The sequence below is a fragment of the Neopelma chrysocephalum genome, unplaced genomic scaffold (assembly GCF_003984885.1).
Source record: "Neopelma chrysocephalum unplaced genomic scaffold, ASM398488v2 Primary Assembly neopelma1_117, whole genome shotgun sequence".
Classification (NCBI taxonomy): domain Eukaryota; kingdom Metazoa; phylum Chordata; class Aves; order Passeriformes; family Pipridae; genus Neopelma; species Neopelma chrysocephalum.
Window position 1 is genome coordinate 873,498 of NW_020897779.1, and position 24,487 is coordinate 897,984.

General features: G+C 40.3%; 1 protein-coding gene across 5 annotated transcripts in view; it reads left to right on the plus strand.

Annotated features, from left to right (window-relative positions):
* The window catches only part of TTBK1 (tau tubulin kinase 1), a 110,062-nt gene that overhangs the window by 32,801 nt on the left and 52,774 nt on the right, over window positions 1-24,487 (plus strand). For 3 of the 5 annotated variants that reach the window (XM_027696915.1, XM_027696912.1, XM_027696913.1), the window contains exons 4-9: window positions 3,022-3,095; window positions 5,733-5,873; window positions 7,135-7,239; window positions 20,668-20,733; window positions 22,369-22,461; window positions 23,170-23,295. In XM_027696915.1, the coding sequence (XP_027552716.1) occupies window positions 3,022-3,095; window positions 5,733-5,873; window positions 7,135-7,239; window positions 20,668-20,733; window positions 22,369-22,461; window positions 23,170-23,295 (605 nt within the window). Of the gene's footprint in view, window positions 1-3,021; window positions 3,096-5,732; window positions 5,874-7,134; window positions 7,240-10,439; window positions 10,594-16,432; window positions 16,453-20,667; window positions 20,734-22,368; window positions 22,462-23,169; window positions 23,296-24,487 lie in introns of those variants that run through there. The other 2 variants (XM_027696916.1, XM_027696917.1) reach the window with 2 other exon arrangements.

Consider the following 24,487-nt stretch of genomic DNA (forward strand, 5'->3'; position numbering starts at 1 on the left):
GCTGCCTCCTTTAGATGAAAGATGGGTAAAAGCTTCCAGAATCCAAAGGGTTTGATGCTGCAAGCATTTATCCCATCTATATGACCAGCTGGCTGTATATGCACTACTTCTAAATATGGCCTGCTTTCTCTACACTTTGTTATATTCTTTTTATTTCATGCAGAAATTGGCACAGTTTTCCCTCACCCCCTTTCTTCTTATTTTCCTGGTGTTGCTTGTATTGCAGAATAGTGCATGGGAGAACTGTTCCAGAGAGAGCCTAAATTCCCAAGACCAACAGGTCAGGTCCGAGCCCATTTTAGGCTGGAAAGGAGGATTCAGTATAAAATCAAGTCAGTTTGGGATGCAGGTCATCTAATTATGCAGTCAATTAATAATTTTCAGAAATTATAGAAAGTGGAAACATGTTGCCATCCTAAACATGCAAACAATTCTCAAAGATAATAAACCTTAAATGCTTTTTGTTTTGGTAAAATTGTGTGATCCAGAAAACAATAGTGCTGTGGAGGAAACTGATTAAAAAACCACAGAACAAAACCACAAAAAAACCAAAACCAAAAGGTCTCAGAAATACACTTGAAATCACAAGAGAAAATATCAAATTAGCAAGGATGTGTATTGAGTCATATCATTGCACACTATCATTCCTGTTTTGCTGAAATTAGTGATTTAGATGGCCAGGTTCTACCTGTCAGAGGGTTGGTTTTTATTGTTGTCTGTAGTTTTACAGCAATAAAAAGCACAGTGTCCTGCCTATCGGTGCTCTGCAATCATCTAAAACAATAAAAGGGTGTAAAAAATTACTATTTTACCCTTTTTTACCACACAATAGCTTGCACTGTAACTAGAAACAGTCATTGTTTTGGCTATTGCCTCAATATCCATCTCCTGGTGCTCTGAAAGGCAAGCAAAGCCAAGTGGGACTCACAGTGTCTGTAAGTAAGCCAGGCTGGTCTGTGCAAATCTGAGAATCGTGTCTGGGTTGAGCGTGGGCTTGCACTGACCTGCCCATCCTGCCTGAAACCTGTGTAGATGGCCAGTTTGCCGAAGCACAGAAGTAGCATGAGCTCCTAAAGAAACATAACTGGTTCTTTCTGAGGTTATTCAGATATGTTGACTTTGTAGCCACAAATCTGGCTTTGAGGGTCCCTTCACGTCAGCAAGCAGCATATTGGGACCCATGGCAGGAAGATATGTGGGATAGTTGAGTCTTGGTAATGCCCAGGGCAGGACTGTGTATTTCTACACAGTGTCTCAAGGAGTTCCCTCAGAAAACCAAAAACCTGTATGTCAAAATCAACCCTGAATTCACAATGAAGTTGCCAATAGTAGGAAACCAGTGGCACCCAGTACCCATGGGCACACACAGGCCATGGGCTTGTTATGTGAGAAACAAGGATCAGGGAAGAGCGTGCAGGCTGCCCTGACACATACTGAAGAGGGTACTCTCCAAATCTCTGAATATCTTTTCCTGAAATATGGTGGTTTGTGACGTTCCTTGATGGTTTCAGCATGGTCTTGCACATTCAGTCCTGAAACTGGATAATGTCCATGCCAGAGACATGAAGGCTCTGCAAACACTTAACCTTCCTGTTCATCTAACCAGATGTTGGTGGATATTAGGATTGGTTGGTTTGTTTGTTTTAAGCCTGTTCTTCTGAAGGGATTAAGGAGTAGCCGGAGTCTCTGTCCCTCCAGTTTTGGTTGCCAGCAGCTCTGTTATCTCCCTGTGGTAGCAGAGAGAGTGTGAGTGTTCTGTTGTGGGATGCTGGTGGGCCCTGGAGGGCAGGATCTTGATGCTTTTACCAGGAGTCCTGGGATGAAGCTCCATATTCCACAGCTGTATCTATTGATCTGGTCAAAGCTCTGGTTCTCCAGTGAGAAAGCTGCTTCTTTGTCTCCTGCTGCCCTCCACATCCCTATTCTGTCATATCTTGCTGTCCCCTGCAGTTTCTGATGCCCCAGACCTATGGTGCAATGACAGCAATAGCAGGGCCCTGAGGGCAGTGCAGTTACTGATTACTGTATGTGTTCATGGTTTTCCTTTTTTTATTTAAAATTGGGAAGTATCAAACAATAAGCTTTGGTTTAAAAATCGCCATTGCTCAAGTGCTACAGAGACATATAGGGCAAAGCTATGCAGCGATTCTCACCCCCTTCCCTGCTTGGAAACCTCACCAGGAACCAAGTGTTCACCATTGTGGTGTGCATCAACTTTTGCTCTGTTATCAGTAGTCTGCTTTTAGGGGACTCATACTTCCCCTTCTGATAATGCAGAGAGCAAACCATCACAAATCCATTACAGGTCAGGGTCTGAAACCACAGCCTCTGCTCCCTCCCTGAGGACTAGCTGCGTATTGTGGGGTGGCTGATTTAGAAGTGTGTACTTCTAACACCATGCCAGAACTTGACACAGAATTACTTATCTTATTTCCTTCTGTTGTTATGGAATTGCTTGAATGTTTCAATGCATTTTTTTCCATGGGCATCTTTCTTTTCCAGATGTCTCTGACTATTAAAATCAGGGTTTGTCCACATTGAAGTCACATTAGATTAGCTCTTTCTGGGTAAGCAGTGGTAATAGGCAGGTGTAGTGGTGGTGTGTACAAGTCAGCATTTACTGAGTAAAGCTACCAGTGAACCTGTGAAACCATGTGGTCATGTGTGTTATCCATGCTTTAGTTCAGGGATGGTGGTAGCTGTGGTGTTGTTGTGTACGCGTGGTGGTGGTATAAACTGCAGTTTGTCACACTCAGTTGTGGCCTGTGTCAGTTTGAGGATTTGAGGAACCCTGACACTGATTTTCACTCATGGCCATGTCATGGGCAGCTTTCTTGTAGAATGTCGGTATTCTACTGAGCTATGAGACTGGGAAGGAGAAATATAATGTCTGTTCTGCAAAACTCCTTATGTGATACCACTTTATGGTTACCAGACCTGGGTCAGAAACCATTTTTCTAAAAATCATGATCACAGGGTTGTTGACTTAGTTCCATTCTGTATGTTTCTGTTTATTTTCAGGGAAGGATCATGTTTGCAGATTTATTGGCTGTGGAAGAAATGAAAAATTCAATTATGTGGTCATGCAGCTTCAGGTGAGTTCTGTTCTTTACCTCTCCCTTCTGTCCCATAGAGATGGCATCACAGCGAAGGATTTGCAGTGAGAGAATAAGACCAAACACCGTTCTAAAGACTTTGTTGTACACAGAGAAAGAGTGGAATGGGAGACAAGGAGAAGGGGTGATGTTGCTGTGACATCCATCAGAATGGCTCCAGTTGACAAGATGTACTAAAATATTTCATAGCCCTGCTTTTCTATTTGAGATGGCTTTCTGACAACTTTCTGGAAAAAGCACTCCATTCAGAATGCTCACAGGAGCTACCCAGAGTATTGTGCAGCAGTGGCAGCTGTTTGAAATATTTCCTGCTGAGCACTGTGATGCAGCATTCAAAATACGTGTCTTGTATCAGAGCGCAGAGCGCGGTGAGAGCCAGTGGTGTCACACGAACAGCACAGTTTCTCTGTGAAAGGTCATGATCTCTCCCAAGATCTGCAGTAGCTTGGCTTTTGCTGTGGAAGTGTTTACTCCTGCTTGAACACTGCTGATATTAAGTCAGTATGGGTGAATACTTGGATAGCTACCACATGGTGACTCTACTGCTAGACAGTAGAGGAAGTAAAACGGATACCAGCAGACCCCAGCACTTCTTTAAAATAAACTTCCAATTTTTTTGAAGTATAGTTCTGCTTTGCAAGGCATATAAAACGTATAAAACCAGTAAATTCCTGGTTCTTGGGTTTGTCTTTTATGCACCATTGGCATCCCAACTGCAGTTATGGATAAAAAAAGTCCTTTTGCTCTCTAAACAATCCTGGCTATTAGTACTGCTGCAGTGTGAGTGTGAATATGATTCTTGAAAGGGCTAATCTGGAGCTCATGGAAGAATAAGGTTTCTAGCCCCCCCAGTCCTGTCCTTAACAAGCATGATGAAAGGGACTTTAGCTTGGCAAAAAACTTTTCTGCATGTATTCTTTTACTTTCTAGCATGTTCTTCTGCTATGTAACTGAGCATGTAGAGTAGACAGAGCTAAAAATAATTTCATTATTTGCAAATGAAGACATTGATACATAAAGCATTAGCTAGTTTTGCACTATCACCCTTCAGGCTAAAATTCTTCTTCAGCTTCAAGGCCTGCTGAGACCTGGTTTATCGTGTGATAAGGCTCTGACTGCTGTGAACTGCAGTTCTGTCTTTCTTTTCGGTCATTGGGACTGAGGCTCCCACTCTAAACTTTGCAATTCCCTGCATCTGCTCTGTTTCATAGCCAGCCTGATGGTATTTATTTGGAAAATAATGCTCATTTTCTGTCTTTTCCTGGTAGTTGTATTGGATATTCACATGCCTTGAGTTGTTTCTGGAGAGCAGATGTCTAAGACCATCTCGCAAACCAGCTGGGGAAACTTATGGCACGTTTCAGTGTGCAGCTCTGAAAAAATCTGCCTTGCTTTCCATGTTACCATTGGTTAAGAGAGCTGGTGTCCAAGGAACAGCTTTACAGTGGAAAGAAAGATCAATAACCTGGATGTTTCAGGATAGCGATGACAAAACTCCGCTGGCTGTAGTAAACTGTCACAGAAATTTAAGAAGTTAAGCACTAGAGAAGTGACTTAGTCTTACTTTGTTCATGTTAAGGAGCAAACCTGGGCCAGCTGCTGTGGCTTGGTTGTACCTATTAGCTGACCTGTGTCAGGTGTGGTTGTTCAAGGGTCCAGAGCCCTGAAGTGAAACATGGGTCAAACCACTTTGAGAGACTAGAGCTTCAAAAGCCAATTGCAGTTGGCACCTTAATGTCTCTAAATAACTTGAGAACTGGAAAGGGATGGATGAATAGATGCCATTTCACTGCTTTGAAGAGCAATCTGTGTTTTCTCATCAGATGTTTGGAATCTTTTATATATATTCTGTTGGGAATTTTGTTTGAACTCATCTATTATCATTAGAACACTGGGATTTTTCTTGCATTTACTCTGTCCTTTTTTCCTTTTTTTTTTTCTTTTGCTGAATTATCTTCATTTCCATGCAGAGCTGGTAGCCTTTTTGGTTTTCCCTAGAAATTTATTTAAGTGGAGGTAAATTAGCAATTTCTTTTAATAAATATAAAGTCTCTGGAAAAATCCTCCTCTCCTGATTTTGGGTATGATTCTCTTGATAAGACAACTTTCCCCATTGTGGTGTTGCCACAACAATGCTGGCTTGAGCTTGGACCAGACAGTGTGTGCTAGGGAGCTTCTGCTGAAACTGCTTCTGTGAGCTGTAATAGATAGTGGCTTCATGCCTTGCTTATTGAATTTGTACAGCTTTAGTCTTTAGAAGGCTCAGGAAACAGTCAAAGGTTGTTCTTAAATCAGCTTCTGCATAGTCTGAGTTTAACAATAAGGAGATGCTGGTCTCATGCAGTCTGAGGCACTGCTGTCCATGCTGTGCCTATTTCACAAATAGTACATCAGCTGACTCCCCAAGATAACAGTCTAGTATCTACTTATCAGCAAATACATCACTTAAAAGATAAAATGAAGTACTGGAAGATCTTATACAAGAAATAAAGCGGATGTAAGGTGAGCACCTGACTGAGTAGCGTATCTGCTTTTTTGGGGTTGCATGTTAGCACTTGAAGCTGTGAAATGCTGTGTTTTCATGTGATGGTTTAAGTGTTTTATTGATTGTTTCAGGGCCGAAATCTTGCAGATCTCAGAAGGAGTCAGCCTCGAGGGACTTTCACGCTGAGCACAACGCTGCGATTAGGCAAACAGATTCTAGAATCAATAGAAGCCATTCATTCTGTGGGATTCCTGCATCGTGACATCAAGCCTGTATGTTGTTTTGAAAATTTTCCTTTTGGTTGTATGTCTGTTCTGCTTGAGTCAATAAAGACAGTCTGAATATGGGCAGATCTCAGCAGATACATTTAGGTCTCCTTGCACACTGCCACTGACACGTCTGCTATTTTCTATAAATACAGAATAGTAATATAGTATTGTGCTTCCTTTAAGTGCATAGCAAACTAGCTTGTATTGGCAGAGGCTACTCCATGGTGGGTTGGTAGCTGTCAGTCATACTTGTACCACTCAATATCCTGTGATGAAGTAATCTAGTTCTGAACAGTCATTTGGAGCCCAACCAGTTATTACTGTTAAAGGAGTTCAGAAAGGAAGTCTTGCTCTGTGACCCATCACTCGAATAAATGCTATTTCGTGCATTCGACATAGCTAAATCATCTTCTTAATCCTTTCTGAGCAATTGCCAAAAAATCGAAGCACAGTTTCTAGTGTCAGAAACACACTCACCGTGTTGGTCGTCTGCCTAAGCGAAGGACAGTAATTCCAAGTTTCTCTGTAGAAGCCAGTCCTTTTCCTACAGCTCTTCACTGCTTGACCTCAACACTTGTTGCTACACCATACTCAAGACTACCTTCCTTCCAGCAGACTCATTTGCTCCTTTTAAAATCAGCTGCTTTTAAGTGATCAAATTCAGCTGAAAATCTGTCACTGATGTGATTGGCCACAATCCTTTAGCAGCCATCCATTATGGTAAAGGATAGAACTTAAGGATGAAGGTTTAAAAAAAGGAGCTGCTCCATATGCTTGTATTAGTTTATTTACTACGAAGCAAACCCAGTGGTTTTTAGATGCCTGAATGTTCACATAGATTAGGCAATGCAATACATGGATGATGATTCTGGGAGTTAGGGTATAATAATGCATGCTAGAAGCTGAACCATGAACAGAAGCATTTGTCTACAATAACTCCAGACTGTTATGCAAGTGATGGAGCTCTCACTGCAGAGCTAGTGGTGTTAAGTGTAGCTCTTTCTCAGAGCAGCTGAAATTTAGCAAAGCTAACGTGAATTTTAGTTATTTTGAGACTCCACAGACTCTTATCTGCAAAGTGAACTTCTTAACAAGGCGATGATTCTCTAATCATGATTTTTAAGGTGCATCTTAAAATTAATCTCTTTGACTTGTTTCCATCAGAGGCATGTGGAGCTATATGACAAAGTTTTGTTGAAAAATGGCCAGTCTTACCCAAGTTGCTGGTATTAATTTGATTGTTTTTCTTTCCTTCTTTGTCTAGTCCAATTTTGCCATGGGCCGCTTACCTTCAACATACAGAAAGTGCTACATGCTAGACTTTGGTCTGGCCCGTCAGTATACCAACACCACTGGGGAAGTCCGGCCAGTAAGTAAATTTCAAGAAATTTTTTTCCATTTCTGCAACTGATAAGGCATGGAAAGGTTTTGTAATTCTATTTTTTTTGTGGTTGTTAAGGTTGGTCATTATATTGGACTGCATTTTGGGCAAGGTGAGAAGCAGCAGGTGACTTCAGCTGAGTTGAGGATCTAAGAAGGGATGCCTGCTTTTGTCTTAAGAGGGATGTGGCTTTTATTTTTTTTCTTTTATTTCCTTTAGGATGATCAGGTTTGCCACAGGCTTGTAATACTTACTGAGTAAAATATGGACTGACAAAGAGAGTGAGCCCAATGCTGGCCATGTAACTTATGTAGCCCCAGGGGACTGATCTAGTCCAGTTCTCTGTGTTCTGGGGAAATGGGTTGGTGTATTCTTAAAACTTTTTATTAAAAAAGTGCTAGAAGTTAAAGGCTGACCTGATCTCTGAGGCTGAGCTTACTGTAAATTGCAACCTGTATGCTGTTCTCACCCTTGCCTGGTTTTGATTTTGTGTATATTGCCCCTGTCCAGATTTCCTAGCAGGACTATTTCAGTGTGCCTGCTTGGAGTGAAGGTAAGGGCAGGGAGCATAACTTGCACCATGTAACATGGGTGTTATCATTAGTCCTTTTGCCAGCACTGTGTCATTTGGTGTCACTCATAAAAATATGTAAAGCTTCAAGATGGTCTAGGTATCTGTCAGGGAATTCCTAGATTATTTCAGAACACAGTGCAAGCAGAGAGGGCTCAAACAATCTCTCTGTTTATCATCCTAGGCTTATACCTTTTGCTCTGCATACCTTTTCCATCTGCAAGATAATTGTTGTTCTGGAAAATGTTGACAATGTGCGAGCTAAATACAGAGGCTCTGTAGTGCAGGGGATGGTTGGGAGCGGGAAGAAAGCAAAGGAGCAGATTTTGTGTCTTTAGTAGATGAACATACCTGGGGGATTTTTCTTTTATTTCTTTTATAAGTCTTTTCAGTTGGACTGTGCAAGCGTTTACTTTTTACCTGTAGATGGGAGCAGCTCCAAGGGTTGTGCCTGCATCTTATCCTTAAAAAGACACACATTATGTACTACTGGTCTTCCATGTCAGTGCTTTTTAGTTTGGGGATAACCCTTCTCCATATTGCCCTTTACAAAACGTAGCCCCACTCCTTTCCTTTTTCCGCAGTCAGAATTCAAGCCCATTATGTATTAAAACTGGCATTTGGTTTTCTGCAAAATGTCTTAATTGCTTAAGTGAAACAGCTCTGGTTTATGTCTGTATTTCAAGTCCATTGTTTGAATACTGTTCTTTCTTTACAATTAAAGAAACTAATTTTTTCAGATGTATCTTCTTTTGAATCCTCTATTTTTCTTCCTTTCTCACTCTAATTTAAAATTACTTCACTTTTGTTTTCGTCCCAGGCCCTGTTTTTGGAAACAGCTCTACATGCAGCTTTGGCATTTTCCAGGGCAAAAGATTCTTTAGCTGTGTCTTGCAAACTGTGTCCTGCTTGGGTTGGTGTGGGTGAGGGGGGGGCTTTGTCAAAATGCAGGACTTGGAAAAGGTTGTTTGTAATTCTGGTCAATTTGGTCGTTGTTGCTTGCTTGCCACAGATGGATCTCATAGAAGGATGAATGACATAGTCTTTTCCTAAAAAGATACATGCAATCCCCAGAGTGTTGGGGGTATGCTCCACTGAAAGGGGTAAAATGTCTCAGTTTGTTTGGGACATAGGAGGATCTGATGGGGTACAGTCTCATATATCTGATGTACTTATTCTCCCATGCCACAATTCAGGAGGTGAGGCTTTTTGACAGAAATGATACAATAAAAACCACATAAATGTTCACTTCAGTGCCATTTAACATTATAAAATAGTCACCGGGCTGTTCAGTCCTTTTGTGTCCCTGCTGCCTGATACCACTGTTGAGTCCCACTTAGCAGACTGAGACATTTGTCTGGAGAAGCATATAGTGATTGCTGCCCAAGTAATGCACTGAGGATTAGGAAGGAGATGAAGGTGAAGGGTGGTATGAAGGCGAGTGAAATGAGAAGTTTTTTGTGGGGTTTTTGTGTTTGTTGGTTTGTTTTTTTAAATAAGAACTTTATAAATTATTTCACCAAAGAGATTATTTCAATCCAGTAAGGTAGATTCCCCTTTCTCCATTCTCTTTCTGTTCCTTTATCCATGAAGAATACAATTTCCAGAGTTATAACATGATTGTTTATAACAAGAGCCTAGTTTTTTAGGGATTTGGTTCTGAGGTACAACACACAATATAGGTGAGGGAAGGGGCTCAATTTCCTATTTTCTGGAAGCATGTCTCAATTTTGCTTTCAGTTGTATTCAATTATTAACAGACATTTTCTGCTGAAGTAGGTTCTATGCAGTTTCTTACAGTTTCAGAAGCATTGTCATACTTTATGAATAGTACCATAAAAAGTATTAGCTGTTTTCATATCCTCTGAATTTCATAGCCTCAGTCTTACTTATCACCTTTTCAGAAAGACTCTGAATGGCTTCCTAGTAATACAGATAATGAGCCAAGCCTTTAGGATGCTGTGCATTTGTTGTTTGAGTTTGGAGATTTCTATAACTTACGTCTTGCCTTACAATTTTTGGTCACTTTTCTATTTTGAAAATGGGAAAAGACAGTGATTCTGTGGAGCAAAATCCTCTAGAAATCTGTGCTGGCACTGGTTTTCTGTATTTATTTTTGGTGCAATTAACTGATGCCAAACAGCATTAATTATTTTTTTAATGTAAAGGCAAAAAGCTGTTTAGTAGACAGATAGCATAGTCTGTCCCTAAAAAGGTCTCATTCTGATTTTCTAGTCATTGATTAAAGCTTTCTACTCTGCATGGTCTTCATTGAGCATTAGTTTCTCCATCCTCAGCTGTTACCACTCTGGCTTCCCAGGCCTTCTTTTAAGGGCTATCACAGTAGCTTTTACCTAAACAGCTGTTATTCTACTGAGCTTCTGACAAGTACTCTTATACTGTTGTATCACTGTGCACTACAGTGGTATTGATTTGTATGTTTGTACAGAGGACAGCTACTTGACAGTTCAACTTGATTGCTCAGCATTTATGAAATTATGGGCCACTTGGTGAAATTAAATCCAAATTTATTCTGAATCTGAATTTATCCTGTGCTTCTAGGAAAACAAAACTGATCTACCTTATGTGGGATGCTAATATTAGCACAAATGCTACTCCTTGGAGAAAAGCTATTGCCTCACAGATTTGCTTTCATGGGAACGGTCTCAGCCTCTACCACTTGCCCATTGCCAGATGTTGCAAAGTCTCCTGGATAAGTCTGTAGAAACTTACATTGCTCTATAAAGACAGAAGATGGTTGGGGCCAGAAGGTATGTAAGGAAGCATCAGCAACATTTTTTTCCCTCTATTAGCAATCAGGGAAGCTCAGCTGTTCTCGACAGTCTCCTTAGCTGATATTTCACTGTGGGTTGTAGAAGTCAGTCTTTGATAGTTACTCCCATGGACACACAGAGCAGATGTGCATCAGTCACGTAGCCATTTGGTGCCTATTGTGTGCTGGGAACTGCTTAGGGTCTGGCTGAGGGCTGTTATTTTGGCTACCATTAGCATTTCTGGCATTTGGATCAGAGTCAACATGCTGGCTAGCAAAGGGGACTCTGGCTATTGTGAAAAATGGGACAGATTGCTAATGCAAAAAAAACCCCCTTAATCTTTCCAGTGGGTTTTGTTTTCAAACACTTGCAAGGACAAATAAATGAAGGAAAAGACAGGCAGCTTGCCAAAACTGCTAGAGGAGATGCTGATTTCTTTACTGCTCCTCTTTGGCCCTCCAAGCCCCATTCTCTCCTGTTTAGAAGGTGGCAAGTTCTGATTAAGATCTGTCATCTGTATTCAGCAGGGTCTGTTTGACCTGAAATTTTTCATTTTTTAAGGGAGCACTGTCAGTGATAAATTCACACAGTAATATTAGTAATATCTTTTGGTGTTCAAGACTTGTATATTTTCTGACAAAAGACAATGGAAAAATTACTTAGTCACAATAAATAGGGCCACGTCCAGGGCTGTGAGTCTCCTGACGTCCCTTTTCTAGGGAATATGTCTTAATTTTGTGCTGTAAAGCTTCAATGAGAGGGATTCCAATATGCCTGCTCCCATTCTGCCTGTGGCTTAAATACATGGTGTTTGTGGTATTCTGCTGTCAAGTAAGAATGCAGAAACTCCTGTAGGAGAGAAAGTTTTCGAACCTTAGACTTCGAAACTTTGGGTGAGTGATCCAATGCTGGAGACAGGAATCACACACAGATTCAGGGTCATCTGTTTAGACAGGGTCATCCTAGAGCACATTACACAGGATTGCATCCAGGTGATTCTTGAATATCTCCAGTGAGGGAGACTCCACAACCTCTCAGGACAATCTGTTCCAGCGCTTGGTCCACCTGCACAGTAAGGAAGCTCTTCCTCACATTCAGCTGGAATTTCAGGTGCATCAGTTTCTGCCCTTTGCCTCTTGTCCTTGCTCGGCACCACCAAGAAGAGCCTGGCTCCATCCTCTTGACACCCTCCCCTCAGATACTGATACCTTTTAAAAATTAGTATGCCAAAAATATGCCAGATTAACACTACATGTATTCTACCTGTAGGATATCCAGAATTGTCTTCTTTAGGACTGGAGGCAGGTTACCAGAGATGAATAGAGCCAGGGATGCTATAGTTATGGTCCATATGGAATAGGATGATGAAAACTACACAACCTTTTTTAGTGCCTTTATACAAATCTAGATGAGATAACAGTTGATGATGTGTAAGATACCAACCCTCCAGTTTCAAAGAAGGTATTGCAGACCTAATCAGTATTTAGAAGACAGTAATGACAAACTTGTGTGAAGAGGGATTGAAAAGATTGTGTTTATAACATGCACAAGAAGATGAAAAGAATTTTATAAAAGTCTGTAAAATAGTAGTTAATAACTTAATACTAGTTAATAGCTTATGGATGCAGGGGATACTCTTCTGAGAAACAAGTCTAGTTTTCCTGATTTCTTCCCATTCCCTTACTCCTCTCTGCCCATAAAGTCCTTTTTTTGGAGAATCCCAAGACCTTCCATAACAAATTTGATACCACAGGATGCAGAGGTCTTTTTCTAGGGATTTAACTGTTATTTCCCCTAGATGCAACCTTCTTCCATGGTTCAGATAGAGACATGAGCAATCTTATTCATTCAGATGTCCTGGTTGTATGACCCACCTTTGCCATGAAAGCAGTGTAAGCAGTCAGTGTCAATGCACATCTTAGGACAAGAGAACGGAGCAACTGGGGAATGAATTGAAAAAACTGTGGGTTTTTTTTTTAATTTGCAGAAGTAGCTTTTATAGAAAGCACACAAGTTAAATTTTTCATCTTGCATTAATTTTTATAGCAGAGAGCTGGAATAGCAAATGTCTTTGATATGGAGAGCTAAGGCTGTGAAGAATATTTGAACTTGAAGGGGGAAATAAACATAAACCTTGCTATGCAAATGATGAACAACGTGCTTATATAATGGAGATGTTCTGAGTCATGAAGGTCTTCTGTGCTAATGTAGGTCAGGTTTTGAACAATTCCTTGATCATTACTGGTCTTTGCTTGGGTCTGCTAGTTTTGTCACTGACATGCAGTACAGAAAGCATTACACCTTTCCTCTGTCTGTGACACCCTGCCTTCAGAAATGTATTCCCTGTGGCTCCACATATATTAATTGAAAATGTTCAAGGCTTTAGCAGCTTGGTGTTAATTATTTGATAATAGAGGAGAGGCTATATTTTTCTTGAAGCCTCTCTCCCATTGCAGGATATGGCACTGGAATGTTCTGCTCAGCAAGCACTTTATTTTAGCTTAGTCAGCTGCAGCTGATTAGATCTCGATCTCCTCGTGGCTCAGACTGCACTGCAGTAGTTTTCAGTGCCTTGCTGAAGAGACTGTACATGTGCGAGGGCGGTTCCGTGAGTCAGTGGGCAGAGAGAAGATGTTGTAGGCAGGACAGTGCACAGCCTGTTTAGAAGAGCATGAGGGAGGCTGCAGAAATGTGTCGGCTAATTGAGAAAAAGGATATTTATTTTCCAAATGTCTGTGCGTAGTGTTTAAAATAAACTTCACTGCAGTGAGCAAGGTATTAGAAGAGGAGATTATGGTATGTTTTTCTACTAGGTAGTTTTCCCCCCACTGGAAAATGAGCTATAAAATAAGACAAAGGATAGTAACTTCTATATCCTGATACCCCAAATATTCAAACAGTAGTTTTATACTTACTTTGTACTTGAAATATATGTAAATCGGTAATATTATGTAGGAGATGAATGTTTTGCAGTAGAATAACAGATTTATGGAGTTGTAGTACCATATTAGCTTAGGAGGGGGTATAATTTTTGTCTCAAACTTTGTGTTATAAAAGATAGTCACAGGAAAGGCTGAAAGCACAGCATAGTCACATTTGTTCACACGGAGATGAAAAGGAAAAAGAATGGACCTCAGTCTTAAAAAATATTGCATATTTAATATATTATAAAAATGCAATTTCTATGGGAATGGGTTAGTTATAAAAAAGATCAACATGAAAATTTTGGTAAGGTTCTCGTTACTTTTATTGTTGGAGTAGCAAATTTGAACTTGAGAAGGAAGATCATGTTCTGGTTTAAAACATCACAGCTACAGAAAGCAAGTGCAGTTGAAATTAGATGTATGAAAAGCAGACTACCTGGTGGATTTGAAAATCTTTTAGCATGCAGCGATTCTTGTATCTTGTTACAACTACCTACTTCTCTGCTTTCCTCTCCTGGAAGCCCTGGTTCAAGCAAGGGTGACCTCAGATCATCTACCTGAGGTTATTGTTGGTTTTATTTTACGTAGCACTCTCTAGTTAGAGCTCTTGTACTAAAGAGGTGAGGAAAAAGGAAGGACAACTCGGGCTCAAATCCTATATATGCCTACAGGGGACTGAGATCCCATTTTCCATTTCTGAGTGCCTTTACTGCCAAGCTGTGGACGGGTTACATTTCGTCTGAATGTGTCATTCCTTCTGGTCAATGCTATTCCACATGAAGCTCTGATTATTCTTCCCAATGGAGAACAGAGAGAGGAACTTTAAAACTATTACTGTGGCTGGTGATGAGGAAACAGGGACTTTGCTCCCTGGGCACGGGAATGTTGAGTTGGATTGCAGGTCAAGTCTCCTTTCCATCAGATAAGTGCGTTTGGAGCCAGGTCATACACTTGCTCTCTCTTGGTAATAATTATTCAGTTATTCTGGGCAAAAGATATCCTTTCTAACCTGTATGTTCTTAAACTTGCATCTCAAAGCACCCTGTGGCTTAGGGATGAGGGTGTACTCTGGAAGGAGGGAGGTATGGGCTTTGTGTCTATTCAAGGGATGGGGAGATTTGAACTGAAGTCTGCTGCATGTCAGTGATTGCCACAACTGTCTTTTGTCTTCTTCATTTTGATAGAAAAGGACCGTCATCTCCATCTGACTCCAGGAGAGCGTTAGGAGCTGTAAATCCCAAATGAGATGTGACTAACACTCTACAATGGTCTCCAAAATATTTCCATTTCAGCAATTCCCCTGTTCTGTTACAGCACACGAAAAATTTATCTTTCTTACTTAGCACTCCCCGTACTCTCTGTGGAGATATTCTGTGCTACTTGTTCCCCCATGGGACCTGGCGTGTAAGAAAGAAGTGCAGTTCTGAGGCCAAAATTCTCTTGTTAAAAATCATGATAACTGAATAATAGGATTACAACTGAAATAAGCTTTTGATTGAAAAGAAAAAAAAGCTCATTCTTAGCCTTGTTTCTAATGTGATAAAGGCATTCTTATCTTCAGCACAAATTCAGGTGCAGGAATTGCGTGATGAGTGGTTGGTGCGTGCTATTTAGAAAGACAAAATTATCTTTGTCTTTAGTGATGCTAAAATCCATTAGAAGTTTTGAACTCTCCTAAAGTAAAGTACGAACTATGGCATTTTAACTCATCTACTTAGGGTCTTTTGCTTTGGAAAGAATAGTAGGAGACTTAAATAGCTTTCTCAAAACTAAATTTCATGCAAAATTTATGGAATTGTTAGAATTTGCAAATTTTTAGGAAAGAGGAATAGTAAGACTCAAATAGGAAAATCCATTGTGTGGATTGCTTTTGATTTGTTGATTTCCATTGGAATACGTATCTGTCAGCTGAGGTCTTTCCTCAGTTCACTGAATTGAGTTTTAAGGTTATATAATATATTATAATATTAGCTCTTGCCTCTGATCAGGATGGCCCTCAGGTTTCCATACTGTGCCATTCTCAGGTAGAATGACGGCTCATGTGACCTAAAAGCAGCACTGACTTTCATCCTGCTCTCTCTCAAACCCCCATTCTGCATCCCCCCACAGACAGCAGAGACCCTGCTATTTCTAGGTGGAGAACTGCAGAAGTCATCAGGGAAGGGGAACATGCCTGAACTTGGCAGCTGTGAAGCCTGTAAAGGTGACAAGCCAGTAATTGTATGGATATTGATGGTGAGAAAGCAAGGTGGTGGTTGCAGAAAAAAACCTAATACCTTGGGTGAGAACCCATGACAATTCAAATGGGGAAGGGGACATAGCTGTTCGCTGTTCATTTTTAGAAAGCCATGCACTAACGTTAGAACTTGCTCTGGATGAAAAGGGCAAGAGATGAGAAAGAGCAAATCCCCTTGCTGGTTTTTAGATCAGTTTGTTTGGGGGAGGAAGGGAGGTGTGTACATCAGATAATTTTAGAAAGGAAAATCACGGTAGAACCATACAGCTGACCTGGTAAGGCTTGTATGCATTTCTGCTCTCACCTTTGTTTTGACGCTATTAGGTGTGATATGTGAGCAGGGGGAAGGTAGTCTCTAGAGGGACCCCTCTCACCACTTACAGAGCACTCACAAACCACACAGGCTCACTCAATGCTTCCTGTCTAAATTCAACTAAATACGGTGTGGGCCAACAGCCCTGGGAAGGGTGCTGGGAGATGGCAAGAGCTAAACAAGACACAGGTTTCTGTTGGGATACAATATTGAATTGTTTTTTAATTCATTTCTGTTTGATTTTTTTTCTCATTTTGTTGTTTTTTATCATGTTTTTCTTTGGGTTTCTCTCTGTTTTACAGTTCTTTTGGGCTCTTCTTTTGAGGCTGTGTTTGATGCGTTGGCTTCCCATCCGCTGCTCGTAACCATCTCTGCTATGAGTTGTGAGTGAGCCATCACCATGCTTCTGGGTTTTCATTTTGTTTTGTGCTTTTGTTATATACGGAAGTCCAAATTACACCTTGTTTTCCTTTTTTTCCTCATGATATGTTTATTTTTCAGCAGGATCGTGACAGCTACCTAAATGTGATGCAAAGGCCTAGAACAATTGGGATTCTGTCTGAGGGGCTGGCAGATATTTGGGTGATACCAGAGACTGTGATTTTGTCACTTCTGTGGTTTCAGAGGCAAGGGGAGGGGAATTCTCTCATCTTACATTTTTGGGTCCAGCTTCCTCTATTTGTTTCTGACTCCCCATTGCGATAAAATATGTTTCTATCATTAATGATTCTACAAAGTGGTGCTGTTTAAATTAGCAAATCAAAACACATATAAGAAGTGTGGATTTTGTTCCCAACAGAAGAGGTGGAGATGCATGTCCCTGCATTTCCCCCATGAGCCTAACTGAAGAAGCAGAAGATTCCTAGAAGTCACAGAGATTCTTCCTTTTCATTCACTTAAAGCTTTCTTTCACTTTTCCTGCTTATCACAACCTTTCCAATAAGTAATTTCAATCCAAGATGTATCTCCAAATGCCTTCCATGATCTGTGGCATTTTCTCTCTCCCCTTACCACCTTCTTGTCAACCTGTGCTAACTTTCTTTTCATGTTCATACTGCTGAAAATCCTTTTCCTGGTTCCAGGAGAGATGAGTTAATGATCCTAGATGACAGCAGGCCTGCCAGGGGCAAAGGTGGTGGATCTCATGAGGTGTTTGCACAGGCTTCCAGAAAGTAGGGGAAGAACCAGTGGTCATGTTCCATGAGAGTACCACGGTCTTAAGAAACAGCAGAAGGAAAGTACTGGCATACAAATACAAGTTTTTGGGAAGGAAGCTGAAAACTGGGACATTCAAAATATCAGTCTAGGGACCAGTGAGGCAAAAGGAAAAATTCTAATCTTTATGAATGAACATGGTATAAGGAGCCGGGGTTCAGATTAATGAGGAAATACAAGCACTCCTCAAATAAAGGGAGTGTACTGGAAAGACAGACTTCATGTGAATCACAAGGGAGACACTGTTGGCACTTGAAATACAAATGATCATTAGTGTTTGACCTGGAGAATGATGAAAAGCTGATGGGTGGAAAAGAGTACAGCTTGGAACAGTGCATCCACTTCATATAGGATTTTGCTACCTAGTTCTGTCTTTGTGAGGTAGTCTACATTGCTAATGCAGTGAAAGGAACATAGAGTATAGTTTTTGCTCTGTGGTAGCGATCTAACACATTCTCCCAAGCTAAAACTCGTTTTAATCAAGCTTCTAATGTAATATACTTCATATCTGTGACATCTCCCCGACAGCACTGTGTAATAAAGTACTTCAGCTTTGTGGTAAACACAGCATGAATGCGAGAAGAGATATACTTTATAACATTTTTGATAGTAATACCGATGAGTGGAAAATTAAAAATAAATCATGCATAGTTGAAAATTGTATTTCAACTTGCTAGCTTATCATATATTCATCATTTTTGGGATTCAAATCAGTTGGGTTTTATAGGATTCCATGGTCTGAACCTCCTAACTGTAACAATTTCTATTCTGTGTCAAATGTGGATTGGTCTGGACAACAAGGATGTTTTATCCAGGCTCTTTTCCACCACTGGACAATGTTGTGGTGGGATGAAATTTATTAACTGGAAGAAATGAAGTGTGTAAAGAAATCATCTGGAACATTAATGTTGGTGAATTCAGAACAAAAGTCAATAACAGTTGGGTATACAGCATGTGCTACAACAAATGCTCAGGCAGGAGCTGTTTGTTTGGATGAAAAACAAGATACCTCCACAGCCTGAGAAATATTTGATTGAAGTGATTAGTGACACAGTCAAAAGGCATGACTAATTGCCTTATGACTGGCAGAGCAGTCAAACATGGTTACAAGAGGTGCAGCCTTTATGAGAAAAAGATGCTGTTACATGGTTAGCATCTACCTGTTTTGTTCAAAGGACTCTAAAGGTCCTGTCAAAGCAATTGCAAACTCTTGCTTAGTTGCAGTACCCTTCACTGGGGTACCACATGAAGGAGGACTAGAGAGAGAGCCCTTGAGGTTCAGCAGCCCGACTGGCTTGGGGAGCAGCCAGTCATGTTGGCTGTGGGACAGATGCACAGTTAAAAGATGGCTGGGCTTTTGGTTTGCTTCTGAAAGAGGAGGGAAATAACATTTGGAAACTGCCTAGCATTGGTTTCAGAACAGATCTAATTAAAGACTGCAAAGATAGCCTGTCTGCCAGAAATAGTAAGTATTGATCTAAAATGATTTTGAGAGACATTGCCAACCATACTGAAACCAGCACACGTGGTATTTGGTTCAGTACATACACAGTTGATAACTGATGACACTGAAGTCAGGAAAGAACATGAAAGACAACTTCCATGAACTGCAAACATTGAATAATATTTATTGTGAAAACATTATGGATTACATGTTAAAATTGTTCACAATACACTCTTATGTCTCATGAAAAGTATCAAAGCACCCTAGCTTCCATTCATAATAGAAAAGAGGAATGTCCTCTTGCTTTTGAGTATGTAGAGAAAATTTATGGTGACAGCTGGTTCAACAGATGTATTCCAGTGGCCAGTATTCTGCTTTTCAGGAACTCACATCAGTGAATTCACTTGAATTCTGAAAATATTTTGCAGTCATTTGTCAGTGAAAATCCTAAATTGCATGCTCTGAGAGAAATGAGGTCGAGGAACAGCAATATAATATCTCTGCTATTACCTGCTGCTAAATAAGTATCTTATAGCTCAGGCTGGTGTACTGCAACATTAAATGCTGCCTTAAGTGCATGGGATGAGCATAGAGGTTCTCCTTGTGGAGTATTTGATTAGTGTAAAGGAGTTGTAAGATAGACTCGCAGCTTTTTTTACTTGGAGTCACTGTAACTTAAGAGCTGCATTGTACACCATACAGGTGTACATGTTCATGGCATGGTGTTGATGAACTTGCTTAACAAACATTTGAAGTTTTATTCTTTCTGAGAATGCTGAAATTCAGAGCAACTTCCCTGTACCCAAAAGGAAGCAACTGAATTGTACATATTTAAAATGGCAGAAGGGTGTCCTGGAACAAAAGTACAGAGTTTTAGCTGTAGTTTCGAAAGCATAGGCACAGCTTAAAGAACAAACCTGAATCAACTGACCTACATGGGACAAGTTACTCAATTAGACTTGTTATTAATGTGCTCAATTTTCTTAGGATCTTCATTATAAGTATGTTTAGTTTTTTGCCCAAGTTTAACCTTAAGATGGAAGAAGTGTGGGCCTGAACCTGGTTTTGCCATAAGAAATTTGAAAGCACTCTGTTAACTCTCACTAACTCTGGTGCTTCTAGTTCAACTGAAAGGATTTGGTGGATGTCATTATTTAAATGCTAGTTTTTCAGAACAATGGCATCTTCATTAAGTGAACTCACATGGATAATGTTCTTGTGGAGGCAGCAGTAGAAAGAGTTGGAAGAGCTGCTCAGCCCCCGAAAGAGAGAAAGCCTCCAGGTTGGAGGAATAGTCACTGGAGTGCCATTCCACAGCCACTGTATTGAGCCTTCACTTTCCAAATACAGGAAAAGGAGAATCAGAGAAAGAGAAAATAAAGATACATGGTCTAAGATATACTGGGAAGAATCTGGAAAAAAGTAAGAACTCTGGAAGTCAGAGGTTCTTAATTTGTTGAAGTCTTACAGAAGATGTCGACAAGCATTGTCAGTAAATGTGTATGGTCATCTGCCTCGTATCAGAGTAGGTGATTCCCGTTCTCATCCTGACCAGGCTGTCTTCAGGCTTTGCTTAGCTCATGTTATTCATGACTCAGTTTTGCACTTGCACTTCTTTACTAGCTTTTCCTTTGACCTGGAGTTTAAAAAGGAAAATATGATCCTGGATAATGTTCTTATCTCTATGCCTAGACTATTACTATTCTAACATATCAGTGTAACCACCTTGCCTTCTCTGTAAAATAATCTTTTCTAGAAACACAGAATTGGAGACTGCTGTCTGTTTAGCTGGCTGCTAGAGCACAAGAAGGCAGTGAGAGCTTTGTATCTCTTGGGTATATGTGAAATAACAGCATAGACAAGAAGTTCTCAGGAGTTAGCTGCGCAGGGGATTTAGTCATCTGCTCTGTCTCTGAGATTTTCTCTTGTCTCCCTTCAGCCCCGCAATGTTGCTGGTTTTCGAGGAACGGTCCGCTATGCCTCTGTGAATGCACACAAAAACCGAGTGAGTATTTTTGGGTTATAAGGAGTTGAGAGTAAGATTATTTCCCCTCAGAAACCTGTTTTCAGGAGCAGGGGAGTAAGAGGCATGAGTTTTGGTTTGTTATCTACAGAAGTTAGTATATCAGATGATTTCCATTAGGTGGTCAAGGTCATAAAATCAAAATTATGATTCTGTTATTGGATCCTCTCTAGTTGGCAGCCATAATAATTGTAATTATTGCATTATCAGACACTTTTTAAGGGCAAACCCCCCCACACTTAAGGGGAAATCTGGGTAAGTGCCAGGCTGCTTGCTGCTAGTTTCTAGCAGAACTCGACTGGGAATTACCAAGTGCCAGGTCCTAAAATCCATTCTTCACCTGTAATTTTTAATATTAATGTCATGCTGTCAGGTGAAGAGCCACCTAGTGAGGGCTAGGTTATTTTTCCTTGAAAAGAGCCATTATTTACGTAGTGTCTGGCCTGTTTCATTCTAAACACTTCCGGAAGTCTCATTCAACATTCTTCTCAAAACGCTCCTATGTCCTATTTCAGTCATGTTCCTTTGCAGATGGTAAACATTAAGTTTGGACAATGCTCTCAGGCCCGTGGTGTGATTCTTGGGGTGTCCTGTGCAAGGCCAGGAGTTGGACTCAGTGATCCTAATGGGTGCCTTCCAACTCACCATATTATATGATTCTAAGTTATGCTAAGTGCTTGCCAGATGGAAACTATCAACCCTCCTGCATTACCTCCAGGTTTCTGGCTTTTCTTGTGCTGAGTCTGTAGAATGACCTGTAACATATAAGGAAGTGTCAGGTTCTTTTAAGGAAAGAAGTTATTGTCTGCAAAATATGGAAAGTGTGATGTGGGGAGGGCAGTTGAATGCCATCATGAGTTCTCTGTTTCCTGGGAGACACTGAGAAACCTGAGGTATAATTTTTGGAAGAGCTGAATAGTGCCAGCTGTAGCTGGTATCAGCTGAATGTATATTTAGACACAAAAATTGCTGTATAATGCAGGCTATTCTGAGAAATTGTGTTCTAGACATTGGATGTTGAGCACCAAAAATGAATTTGTATGCTTTGGCAATTTCAGCCTTAACCTCCATGTTTCAATTTCCCATTCACTAGCCCAGGAGGAGAGTGGTATATGGAAGTGTTATAAATCTGTAAATTGTTGTTGTGCATGACAGCAAGTGTTTTGCGAAAGCCCTTGAGCAAATATTGTCTTGTGAAAAGAGTTTGAATGATATTTAAGCTTAGAAATAATGATAAAAAATATGTCCTACACAAATTTCGGTTTTTTTTTCTTAATCTAGGTTATTCCACATCCCATTAATAAGTATTTCCCTCCTGTGGAATACTCAGTGAGGGACAGTCCTATGGAAAACTTGTGCTTTCTTGTATAGATAAAAAACCCTTTGCTAATATATTCACAAAAATGAAAACAAATGAGGTTATTTAGATGACTGTATTGACATTGCCAAGTTTAATAAAAGCTTGGGTTTGTGTCTTTAGTCTTTAATTTGGCTTCTTTAGTCATTGAATGGGAAGTATGACTTCTCTTCCTGCCTTTTAAATGAGGCAGCTCATCTGGAAGGACTACTGAGCAGCGTGGAACTTTGCTCCTCAGTCTTAGTCTCTCTTTTCTTCAGGAGATGGGTAGACATGATGACCTGTGGTCCCTCTTTTACATGTTGGTGGAGTTTGCGGTTGGTCAGCTTCCATGGCGAAAGATCAAAGATAAGGTAGGAAACCTAGTGTCTGTGCTTAAGAGAGGGTGTTCCATAATAATTTTAATTATTATGACTCTCTATTATTTGTTCTGCAGCTCTGTGCAGCTTTTTTCTAAAGTAAAGCTAGAATCTTCTTTTCATCAGATCTTGCTGCAAGATGCTAACCTGCTTTTCTAATGCACAGAGTGGGCTTCTCTTATTTGGAGTAGTTAGACTTTATTTTAATGCACATTGTTAATCATATTTGATCAAGTGATGCTTACTTTATTCTTGCAAAGCAAAAAATAAAATGGAAAGACTGAGCTGTCTTTTTGACAAATAAAAAGAGCCTTTAGAAAGGCAGGAGGATAATGCTTTGCTGTGCCAAACAAGCCAAATGGGATTTGAAATCAGAAAGTTAGACAGAATAAAGCTAGCTGTTCATGATGTCTTGGAAATACTTTTTGCTAAAGAATAAAATCCCTGGAAAGAAGTAGATTGCCTGTGCAGAAGGCAAAGGGATCTGGGGAGTGTTTCTAACTCAGGATTCCCCTTTGACTTCTGCCTGCAGTAATCAACCTTCTTGTGCTTGGGACAGCAAACAGAAGAAGTGTATAGACACTGCTGGAAGAGGCTGTATTCCAGGAATAAGACTAGGTGATATTCCAGGAGAGATAAGTCTGTATAAATGTGAAGCAATAGAAGAGATTCTTGGCTCTGAGATTATTTTTTTTTTCCCAGGAGCAAGTTGGCATGATAAAAGAAAAGTATGAACACCGAATGCTGCTAAAACACATGCCTTCAGAGTTCCACCTTTTTCTGGATCACATTGCAAGCCTAGACTACTTCACCAAGCCAGACTATCAGGTGGGAGCCTTTCTTTGCTACCAGTGTGATGCATGGCACTGTGGATTGGTGTTTGGATTTTTTTAAGATTTCCATGCATGTGTTTATACCTGGCTGAGAAATACCTTTCCTAGGACCAGGAGAAAAAGGCTGAACTGTACAGTTCTCCAAAATCTCAAATGTTTTTTCATCTCCTTCCACCACCCTGTTCAAAGTAATCCTGTATTCCACACCAAAAAACTCTTCCCAAACAACACAGTACTTCTGGCTTTAATTAAAACACAAAAATTTTGAGGTACTCCAAATGTGACAGAATTCTAGCACAGCTTGCCAAGATCTGCAAAGAGCCTATACCAGCGGCTCAACCGTGCCCACCAACCCCTTTGTTTTCTTGCAGACTTGTATGGACCTTGGCCATTATTATCTCTTTCTTTAATATTCATCTAACATACGTATTTTCCTCCCTTTCAGTGTTTGCTATCAGCATGTATATGGTCAGTTATGGTAGCTCAACTAGCACAGTATAACTGGAGCAACTTGATTTTTATCATGGTGGTTTTCTCTGTACATTAAGACAGAGTGATGGAAACAACATTTTATTAGCAAATCTGTGCCTGCTTCTGTTGACAGTGCATCAAATGAGTGGGAGTAGGAGGGTGTTCTAGCAAACTCCAGCAGTGCCTTTATGTTTTAGCCATGTATGTATTGTAGCGTAGCAACACACATTTTTAAAATTTTAAAAAATTAAAAAGAAAAAAAAAAGGAAATACTTTCCAGATAGTGCAGCAGAAAAATAACATTTGCCACTAAGATGAAGAGCTGTAGAGGGATGGAGGTGGACTGAGAAGATGCAGAGGGAGCTGGATTTGTTTGACCTGGAAAAGAGAAGTCAAAGAGGGGATCTGATTGCTGTCTTTTGTGCCTCAAGGACAGTTGTGGGGAGAATAGAGGCAGCAATGGAAGTTGTGACTAAATCTAGGGGGAAAAAAATGAGAATGTGGGTTCTTAAATATGAAACAGGTACCTAGAGAAGCTGTGGAATTTCCATTCTTGGGGATTTCCAAAGATTACCTGGATGAGGAATCTGATCTGCATTTTCAGTAGGTCTGGTTTGAGCAGGTGGTTGGATTAGAGGTTTCAGAATCTCCTTTTGAACCTACATCTTCCTATATTCTATTCCAGTTAAAAATAATTGTGTCATAACGGTACTGAA